The following is a 10,000-nucleotide window of genomic DNA, read 5'->3' on the forward strand; positions in this document are numbered from 1 at the left end:
ATTTTGACGGTTGTTGTGGTCAAAAGAGAGTTCATAATAGATGACTAAAAATGCTGTCACTGGCTTCATTATGTCTCAGTGGTCATCAAACTGGCAAAGTGTGCATGCCTAGCAAAAACAGCGCTGCTTCATCACGAATGATCGTGCCCAATGCCTGGCGGTCGGGTCATGGCTGAAAATGCCCGGCCTGAATGGATAACGCCTACGCGTTTCGACAACAATCTGATTGTAGTCGAAACGCGTAGGCGTTATCCATTAAAATAAAGGATTTTTAACTTTTTTCACTAAGATCAGTGTGCCTCGGATCATTCTGACTGCCACTTTCAACAAGGAACCTTCTTTTTGGACCTTCACATTTTGGAGATAGTCACAAGCCAATTACTGAAGTTATCATGTCCTTTCTGAAGAGCACCTGATTCTTTTACAAACAATAACAAACAAACAACGCAGCACTCTCCTTTTCCTCTTTTTTGCCCGGCGTGAATGTTTGTCCCAGTCCAACCCTGCTCACAACCCCAGCCCCCCCCCCCCCCCCCAACACACACACACACACTCTCTCAGTCTCACTCACTCTCTCTCTCCCTCTCCACTCTCTTTTACTGTTTTCAGGCCGAACAGACAGAATGGTGTCCGTTCCCGTGCCCACACCAGTTACACTCTGCACTACTTTAAGGGACACTGTGTGACATTTTTAGTTGTTTATTTCCAGAATTAATGCTGCCAATTCATTAATGTTACCTTTTGCATGAATACTTACCACCACCATCAAATTCTAAGTATTCATTATGACTGGAAAAATTGCACTTTTCATACATGAAAAGGGGGATCTTCTCCATGGTCCGCCATTTTGAATTTCCAAAAATAGCCATTTTTAGCTACAAAAATGACTCTACTTGGACCATACTAGAAAATATTTGTTTATTACTTAGTAAACTTTCATGTAAAGATCAAATTTGGCAATAGGCAGCCCAGTTTCGATGAGCAGCATAGTTGCAGTACCTTTTTTTGACCATTTCCTGCACAGTGTACCTTTAAGTGTTCATCAGCAAAACATCTGCGTTCATACCGGGATCTGCACTTTTCCACACGTGACTTGTGTGTTACCTGGATGAACCTGCTGACGTCCATGTTGTCACAGTTCGCGGAAAAAAACAGCGAGTAATTTCTGGTTTGTATTGTGAACCAGATTTACAGTTTGCGAATGCTAAGATCTGCAGCCCGTTCACGATCAGGTACGGGGAATGGGCACCGGCACGTTCCTCAGTCGGCCTGAACGCACAATCTGAATGAAAGCCGTCATCAACTTGTTAAAGCACCATGCCTCAGCTTCTCAATCAGAGAGGAATCATGATTCCATGGGCCCTGGAGCCAAACAGCAAGAGAGCCCCTCCCCCCTCAATGAGCTTTGCTACCAGAGAGAGTAGAGAGAGAGAGGTTCCATTGGCCCATTGTTTCCGGGTTCTATTATTGGGGGGGAAATCCCCCTTTAGGCAGACCTAGGCAGACCTGAGGACTGTTCTATTCAATGCTAGGGGCATTATGACACGGCCCTTTAGGCAGACCGGAACCTGGTCATGTTAGGTGCCCATAGAAACCTATTATGCTGGCATATCTCTATACTTAAAGAATCTCTGTTGCTACTTTACAAAACCATTCAGGGTTTCACTCCTGATGTGAGAGTCTATGTTGGGGGGTTTGAGTGGTTGCCACCTGAGAAAATGTGAAAACTCTGTGTCTCTCTCTCTCTCTCTCTCTCTCGCTCAGTTCTCCTGCCTACAGCCGCTGCATCGCTAAACTCCTGCATCACTTTTAATTGTTTGCCTCCACTTTCTCCCTGCCTTTTCAGCGCTTTGTGAGTGTGTGTGTGTGTGTGTGTGTGTGTGTGTGTGTGTGTGTGTGTGTGTGTGTGTGTGTGTGTGTGTGTGTGTGTGTGTGTGTGTGTGTGTGTGTGTGTGTGTCTCTGCCTGTGTGTGTGTGTGTGTGTGTGTGTATTAGAGAGAGAGAGAGAGAGAGAGAGAGAGAGAGAGAGAGAGAGAGAGAGAGAGAGAGAGAGAGAGAGAGAGAGAGAGAGATGGTGGGATACTTGGAGCGAGTGAGTGAGGAAAGGGAGGGAGGATAAGAAGACACTGCAGTGGCCTTTTGCAGAAGCCAAGCTGGACTGGCAGGAGTCCAGGACACTGGCAGCCGAGAACAAATGAAGAGAGAGAGAGAGAGAGAGAGAGAGACAGAGGGAAAGAGAGAGAGAGAGAGAGAGAGAGAGAGAGAGAGAGAGAGAGAGAGAGAGAGAGAGAGAGAGAGAGAGGGAAGGAAGGAAGAAGGGAGGGAGAGAGAGATAGAGAGAGAGAGATGGAGAAAGGGGGGGAGAGGCAGAGAGAGGGAGAGAGAGGCATACTGTATATAAAAAGAGAGATAAGAAGAGAGAAGAGGAGAGAGGGAGAGGGGTGGGGGGCAAGGACCTAAATATGCTGAATGTTCACCCTCTCTTTTGCTCCCTCTTGTCTTCCTTCATCCCTCAATCTTAATCTCCATGTCACTTATTGCCATGACAATACACCTCCGCCACCCTCTCCTCTCCTGCCTCTCCAGGCTTCATCTACACCGCACGCTTTGTCAGGTATCGCACTCTTTATCTCTCTCTCTCTCTCTCTCTCTCTCTCTCTCTCTCTCTCTCTCTCTCTCTCTCTCTCTCTCTCTCTCTCTCTCTCTCTCTCACACACACACACACACACACACACACACACACACACACACACACCTCTCTCTCTCTCTCACACACACACGTACACACACACACACACACACACACCTCTCACTCACACACATGCGCAACACACACACACACACACACACACACACACACACACACACACACACACACACACACACTCTCACCTCTCACTCAATATATGCGCAAACACACACACGAACGCACGCACGCACACACACACACACACACACACACACACACACACACACACACACACACACACACACACACACACACACACACACACGTACACACACACACGTACACACACACACACACACACACACACACACACACACACACACCGTTCTCTGTTTCTGTTTCTCTTCATCATTGTTTGTCGCCCTTACCAACAGTGTCCACCAGGGGGCCTTGAGCCAGCCTCCCTGTTCCCCGTTCCCCAGCCTCCTGAGAGCAGTAACGAGGGAAGGGAAAGCAGGGGAGTACACACACACATGCAGCATGCAGGGAAGCCGACAGGAGGGGACAAACTCGGGTCACTTGTCCCGGGCCCAGGTAGAGAGGGGGCCCAGAATGAGGGGTCCTCATTACAGTGTATGTATCGGGTGGGGGGGCTTTTAGTTTACGTAGTCCTGGGCCCTGGGTCAAAGCTGTCAGCAGCCCTGCATACATGCACATGCTTACCCCGGGCCCAAGGAGAGAGGAGGCCCCAAAATAGGTCCTCATTACATTGTATGTATTGTGTGGTCGTTTGGGTGGGGGGGGTGGGGGGGCTTTTAGATTACGTAGTGCTGGGCCCATTTAACGCTGTCAACGGCCCTGCTACACATGCGCACGCTCCCAGCTCTGCATTGTTACATCACCCTCCTGTTGCACTCACTCCTCCCTTCGCTCGCTCTCTCTCTCTCTCTCTCTCTCTCTCTCTCTCCCTCCCTCTCTCTCTCTCTCTCTCTCTCTCTCTCTCTCTCTCCCTCTCTCTCTCACACACACACACACACGCACACACACACATACACGCTCTCCATCTTTTCGCCTGATTTTCTCTTTTCCACGCTACATCCCTGCCCTCTCTCTCTCTCTCTCTCTCTCTCTCTCTCTCTCTCTCTCTCTCTCTCTCTCTCTCTCTCTCTCTCTCTTTCTCTCTCTCTCTCATCCCTCTCTCCTCATCAGCTGATGCAGGTTCAGCCAACACACTGACCTTTCTGAAAACAGCTTGTGAAAATGCCTCCAAAAAAAAATGCAAGAAATAAATATATTAATAAAACACGCTTCACTTGAACATCTGGCACGGTAGGCACAGACACGTTCCAAATTCAGGGCCATATTTAGAACAGGCCACGGTATATGGTATATCTCTAGCAGCTTAGGATAGATTAACCGTTACAACTACATTTCATTTAGCCAAGGCTACGACAGCTCAACTGGGAAACTCCAACTCCCATTGTGGCACAGCACTCCACACCACACACACGGCACACAATGAAATTGCATCTATGTCTCACTCGTACAAGAGGGCAGCCCCCAATGGCGCCCGAAAGGGGACCAGCGTAGTGGGACGGTACCATGCTCAAGGTTCCTCGGTCATGGAGAGGGATGGGGGAGAGCACTGGTTAATTACTCCCTCCACCACCAACCTGGCAGGTCGGGAGTTGAACCGGCAACCTTTTGGGCTACAAGTATGATGCTCTAACCGCTTACCTATGACTGCCCCAATACATAGAATAGGCTTGATTACACACCTTCGGTATATGGCCTGGGAAAAGTCATACCCCATCTGCTGTTTCAGCTACATGCTTAAATAGTTAAACGCCTTGAATAAAAACAAAGATACCTATTATTTTTCAACCACAATAATTTGTTTAGATTATGGATTGTTAGCCTTGAGTCTGTAATTGTAACGTGTCAAATAAGGTAGACTGACATTGTTAGAAAGGCTAAGCAGCATTATTTGGATAACATTAAACTGCAGCAATTTATAAAAGCACACAGTGACGGAGGTGTTCCCGCACGGTTCCCGCAAGCTGCCACCTCGTCAACTACATGGGTTCGGCAATGGGAGGCACAGTACGAGACAGCTGAGCTTAAGGGCCGGTCCGACAGCCCTACGCTAGCGCACAGTATTGAGGCTTTGGGAGGGAGGTTTTGCTAACATTCCACACCACACTCTGCTAGTTGGCACTCTCCCCCCTAAACCTCGCTCCCATCCCAGGTTTCGGCACCACTGTGAGTGACTCTATTTCACTCTAATACAAAAATTGGAGACATTGTATCTAGGGCTGTCCTAAAGATTAGTCAAACCTTTTCAAGGTCAACACTTTTCAAGTACTCTAGCAATTTAATCTTCAAGGAAATTCAGAAAAAAAGAAAGAAACCATTAAAATTAATTCCCTGAGCTCACAATGAGCTTTAAATCATGATAGTAGCTTATTTTCTCCGAGATACAACGTCCAATTCATACGTGCTGGGCCATTTTAGGTTTCAATAAAGTAATAATTAGTCACGATTAGTTGATTAATCATCCCAGCCCTAATTGTATCGTTTCATTGTTCTCTACTTCTAAAGTGTTCCTGAACTTCCAGTAACAAAGCTGCATGCTAATACCCAGGTCAAAGGAGCAAGACACACCCACTTATGAATAAATCACCTGCACACAGAATGTCATTACGCATTTTGCATCTTGCTAAATGACGCCGTGTAAATAAAGTGTGTGCATGTGTGTGTGTGTGTGTGTGTGTGTGTGTGTGTGTGTGTGTGTGTGTGTGTGTGTGTGTGTGTGTGTGCGCGCACGTGTCTGCGTGCATGCATGCGTGTGTGCGTGCGTGCGTGTGTACTTTATGTGTGTGTGTGTGTATATGCATGCGTGTGTTTGTGTGCGTGTGTGTGTGTGTGTGTGTGTGTGTGTGTGTGTGTGTGTGTGTATGTGTGTGTGTGTGAGTATATATGTGTGTGTGTGCATGTGTGTGTGAGTATATATATATGTGTGTGTGTGTGTGTGTGTGTGTGTGTGTGTGTGTGTGTGTGTGTGTGTGTGTGTGTGTGTGTGTGTGTGTGTGTGTGTGTGTGTGTGTGTGTGTGTGTGTGTGTGTGCAACAGGGGAGAAAGGGTAGAGGGAGAAGGCCTCTTACCGAACCACGTCTGCTGGTCTCCCTGAGTGTGAGTGTGTGTGTGTGTGTCTGTGTGTGTGTGTGTGTGTGTGTGTGTGTGTGTGTGTGTGTGTGTGTGCGTGCGTGCGTGTGTGTGTGTGTGTGTGAATGTGTATGTGTGTGTGTGTATGTGTGTGTGTGTGTGTGTGTGTGTGTGTGTGTGCGTGCCTGTGTGTGTGTGTGTGTGTGTGTGAGGCCTCTTACCGAACCACGCCTGCTGGTCTCCCTGCACTTCGATGGCGAGCCCAAAGTCGGCCAGCTTCACTGCTGCTCCCTTCATCTTGCTGGCCAACAGGAGGTTCTCAGGCTGGAGGAGGAGGAGGAGAAAGAAAGAAAGAAAGAAAGAAAGAAAGAAAGAAAGAAAGAAAGAAAGAAAGAAAGAAAGAAAGAAAGAAAGAAAGAAAGAAAGAAAGAAAGAAAGAAAGAAAGAAAGAAAGAAAGAAGCCAAAAGTAGACAGAGGTTAATTAAGGATGCATCAACATATCATCAACATATAACAACGCATAACAACGCATAACAACATACATCATGAACGTCAACTGCCAGTGATTGGTCACCACTCATTTCAAACCAGAGCTGAGCTCACTCCTCCCACCCAAGCACTCCAGGGCATCGAGGATCCAGACCAAGAATGAATTATTAAGTAATTAATGTGGTCTGGGAAAACCAGGCTGTAAAAACCTTGCCACAAATGTGATCCAAATAACTGATTGTAAGGCAGGTACATTACACTGGCCTACACTCACAGTGGACCACTAAATCAGTGAGGTCACCTGGGTTGAAAGGAAACTCTGGCCGAGTTTTTACTTTTCATTTACTTATGCCTCTACTTTTGACATTTCTGGGAATGAGAAACAGATTTAGGAGGTGCAACAAACAAAACAAAGCAATTGCGGCACCAAGTCATGGCACATTTTTTTTAATTAATTTATTTATGTAAATCGTTTTCTACAGGGGGTTTTGAAAGTTTGGGAGTAAGTTCAATGAGCTTGGTGGAGGTAGTTCTCCACAAGTACATATAGTGAAGTGAAAAGTGAAAGCCCATTGGGAAACTCCAACTCCCATTGTCATTGTGACACAGCACTCCACAGCACACAAGTGAACACTGCACACTGCACACAACGACATTGCATTTATGCCTCACCCGTGCAAGGGGGCAGCCCTCAGTGGCGCCCCATGGGGAGCAGTGCGGTGGGACGGTACCATGCTCAGGGTACCTCAGTCATGGAGGAGGATGGGGGAGAGCACTGGTTGATTACTCCCCCCACCAACCTGGCGGGTGGGGAGTCGAACCGGCAACCTCTGGGATGCAAGTCTGACGCCCTAACCGCTCACCCATGACTGCCCGTCATATATTTATCATGAGTGTGATAGATCATACATTTGATAGGGCTACATTTGATAACTGCTTGGACTCCGTTGTACGTTGCAAGATGAAGCCTCGCCTCTGCAACTTTCAAAAAGTAACTGATCATTCATTATATTTCTCTACCATAATGCAAATTCAGTTTGCAGTATGGTAGAATACAAAAAAGAATGTGGCCTTCTAGAATCTTCAGTTGACAGCTCCATCCAATGATGCCTATAGAGGGCAATGGTTTTGTCTAAATTCTGAGCGCTGTGTTCTGCCCTGCGACTAGCAGCTCACTGCGCATTATCGCCCTCCATGTTCCATGTGTATTTCTAGGAAAGATTCTGGAACATAGTAGCCTTCCAGTTGTCAGTTCCATCTGAATTCCGAGTACAGTGTTTGGCAGTTGCCACCTCACTGAACATTTCATATTAGGGCTGCACGATTATGGAAAAAATCATAATCACGATTACTTTAGTCAAAATCATAATCACGATTATTAATCACGGTTATTAATTTTTGCAGAACAAGATGAAATATAACCAAGAATGAATTACATACGGATGAGCAAAATAAAATGAATTGTAATAATTATGTTAAGGCAATAGCATGAAACTTAAGTGGACAGATTTCTGGCCAGAAACACCAGCCTGTCAGTATGTTCTGGCTTCAAGGACGCTCTCAAAAGTAGGTCACTATTGCCACGATTAAATCACGATTAAAATCATGAGTTCGATTTCACTATTTTATCACGATTTTGATTATTTTTCGATTAATTGTGCAGCCCTATTTCATATCGCCTCTGGGTTCTATGTGTGCTTCTAGCCTGGGTCCCATGCTGCCTTACGCAATCGTTCTGATCTGAAAGACAATCTCACTTGTGATCAGGTCTGGTGGTAACCAGGCAAGTGTGCTTCTAGGAAAGAATCTAGAATGTAGTCGTCTAGAATCTTGTGGTTGTCAGTTCTGGCTGAATCACGAACACTGTGTTCTTCCCTGCAACTAGCATCACACTGAAAGTTAATGCCAGAGATTCTAAGAATATATATTAAATATCCAGTCCAGTTATTGCCCTCCGTGTTCCATGTCTTTCTAGGAAAGATTCTAGAATGTAGCCGTCTAGAATCTTTTTGGTTGTCAATAGTTACATCAGAATTCCGAGCACTGTGTTCTGCCCTGCAGCCATTTGGGTCATGGGCATTCTAGAGTCCAGCCTAACAGGTGGGAAACCGTGGAAACCACTGCCTGAGGCACAACCCGGAGCTATTTTCCCTCCCTCCTGTCTCTGCAAGTATATCCACACAGAGCCGATTGTACCAATAAGCAGAGTAGGCAGTTGCCTAGGGCCCCACCAAATTTGCCCATTGCAGGGGGCCCCCAACAGTCAGCTGTCACCAGTCATGGTAAATATCAGCAAAAGTAATTCAAAACGGTCCCATGTCTATATTTTGTCTAGGGCCCCGGAATGGATAGAACCACTGTGAGTGTATCCATAGCCTCTGTAATGGTGAGGAAACAGAATGGCAAGAATATGTGCTCTCAAATTGCCATATTTTTATTTTATTTTAACCACTCGCGCCGGCACGATCTACGGTACGTCGTATCTGCAGGGTCTATTTATCCACCACATCCAGAAAGACCAGAAGGGGTCTATTTTAATGAAATTCACACATGCGCCCACACACATATTCACACATGCAATGCAGGCACCACACACCAGAGAAAAAGAGAAATAGAGAAATTGTCTCTGGAAGAATGGAGGCAGTACGTATTGGGCCAGATCTAGGATTTAAGTGTGTTTCCTTATGGTCTGTTATGGTTCAGTTCAAAGTACTATAAAGGCAGCATAGATACAGTGGGCATCAGCATGGAACTGTAAACACATACTTACTTATCGTCACTGTCCAGCAGAAACCTTGTATCTCCACTATTATTTTTACTTTTTTATATTTGTTCTTTATTCGTTATAAAATATATTTACAGTATATATAGACAGTACTACTGGTCAGTCTCCGTGTCTCCAGTCTCCACAGTCTCCAATAATTTAGTAGCCAACTTTAATGTTGCAATGATTATTTATTTAGAAAATAGTGATTTATAAATGAATACATAAAAACAATGAGAAGTGGAGATAGGAGGCTTCTGCCTGACAGCGACGTTATATGATTTTTTACATCCTTTATGTGTTTCTTATGTTTTTATGTGTGAAGTGTGAGTGTGTGTGTGAGAGAGGTGTACTGCACAACAATTGCCCATACTGGGACAAATAAAGCTATTGAACTGAACATGCACAGTCAGCACCTTGGGAAATGATGAACAAAAATATCAGAGGGAAAGTTCAAAGCGGGAGCAAAAGAATAATGCAAGTGGGGAGTGGTAGAGAGAAGAGAGAGGATGAGAGAGAAGATGTGAGAAAGAGAGTAAAAAGAGAACAAAAGAAAGTGAAAAAACTAATAAAGGACATTGCATTGTAGCACCAGGACAATCCTTTATTTCCACACACACGCTGTACACCAGCGGTTCCCAAACTTTTTCAGCGCGGACCCCCTTTTGAACTTCCGAATATTTTCGCGACCCCCCTCACCCACCATAGCCTTATCCTAGCAATGGATTTCTAGCTATGATAGCGGACAGACTATTAATGGAAAATGTAGCAATATTAATGTACAAAATATTCTTTGTCCATTTATATTGCTGGATTGTCCATTAATAGTTAGTCCACTAATATTGCTAGAAATCCACCAGACAGCAAATACATCTATACAAGTGAATACCCC

General features: G+C 45.5%; 1 protein-coding gene across 10 annotated transcripts in view; it reads right to left on the reverse strand.

Annotated features, from left to right (window-relative positions):
• camk2g1 (calcium/calmodulin-dependent protein kinase (CaM kinase) II gamma 1) overlaps window positions 1-10,000 on the reverse strand; it is a 172,911-nt gene that overhangs the window by 56,033 nt on the left and 106,878 nt on the right. For all 10 annotated transcript variants that reach the window (XM_063220683.1, XM_063220682.1, XM_063220678.1 and 7 more), the window contains exon 7: window positions 6,076-6,178. In XM_063220683.1, coding sequence (XP_063076753.1) covers window positions 6,076-6,178 — 103 coding nt within the window. The remainder of the gene's footprint in view (window positions 1-6,075; window positions 6,179-10,000) is intronic.

The sequence above is a fragment of the Engraulis encrasicolus genome, chromosome 17 (assembly GCF_034702125.1).
Source record: "Engraulis encrasicolus isolate BLACKSEA-1 chromosome 17, IST_EnEncr_1.0, whole genome shotgun sequence".
NCBI lineage: Eukaryota > Metazoa > Chordata > Actinopteri > Clupeiformes > Engraulidae > Engraulis > Engraulis encrasicolus.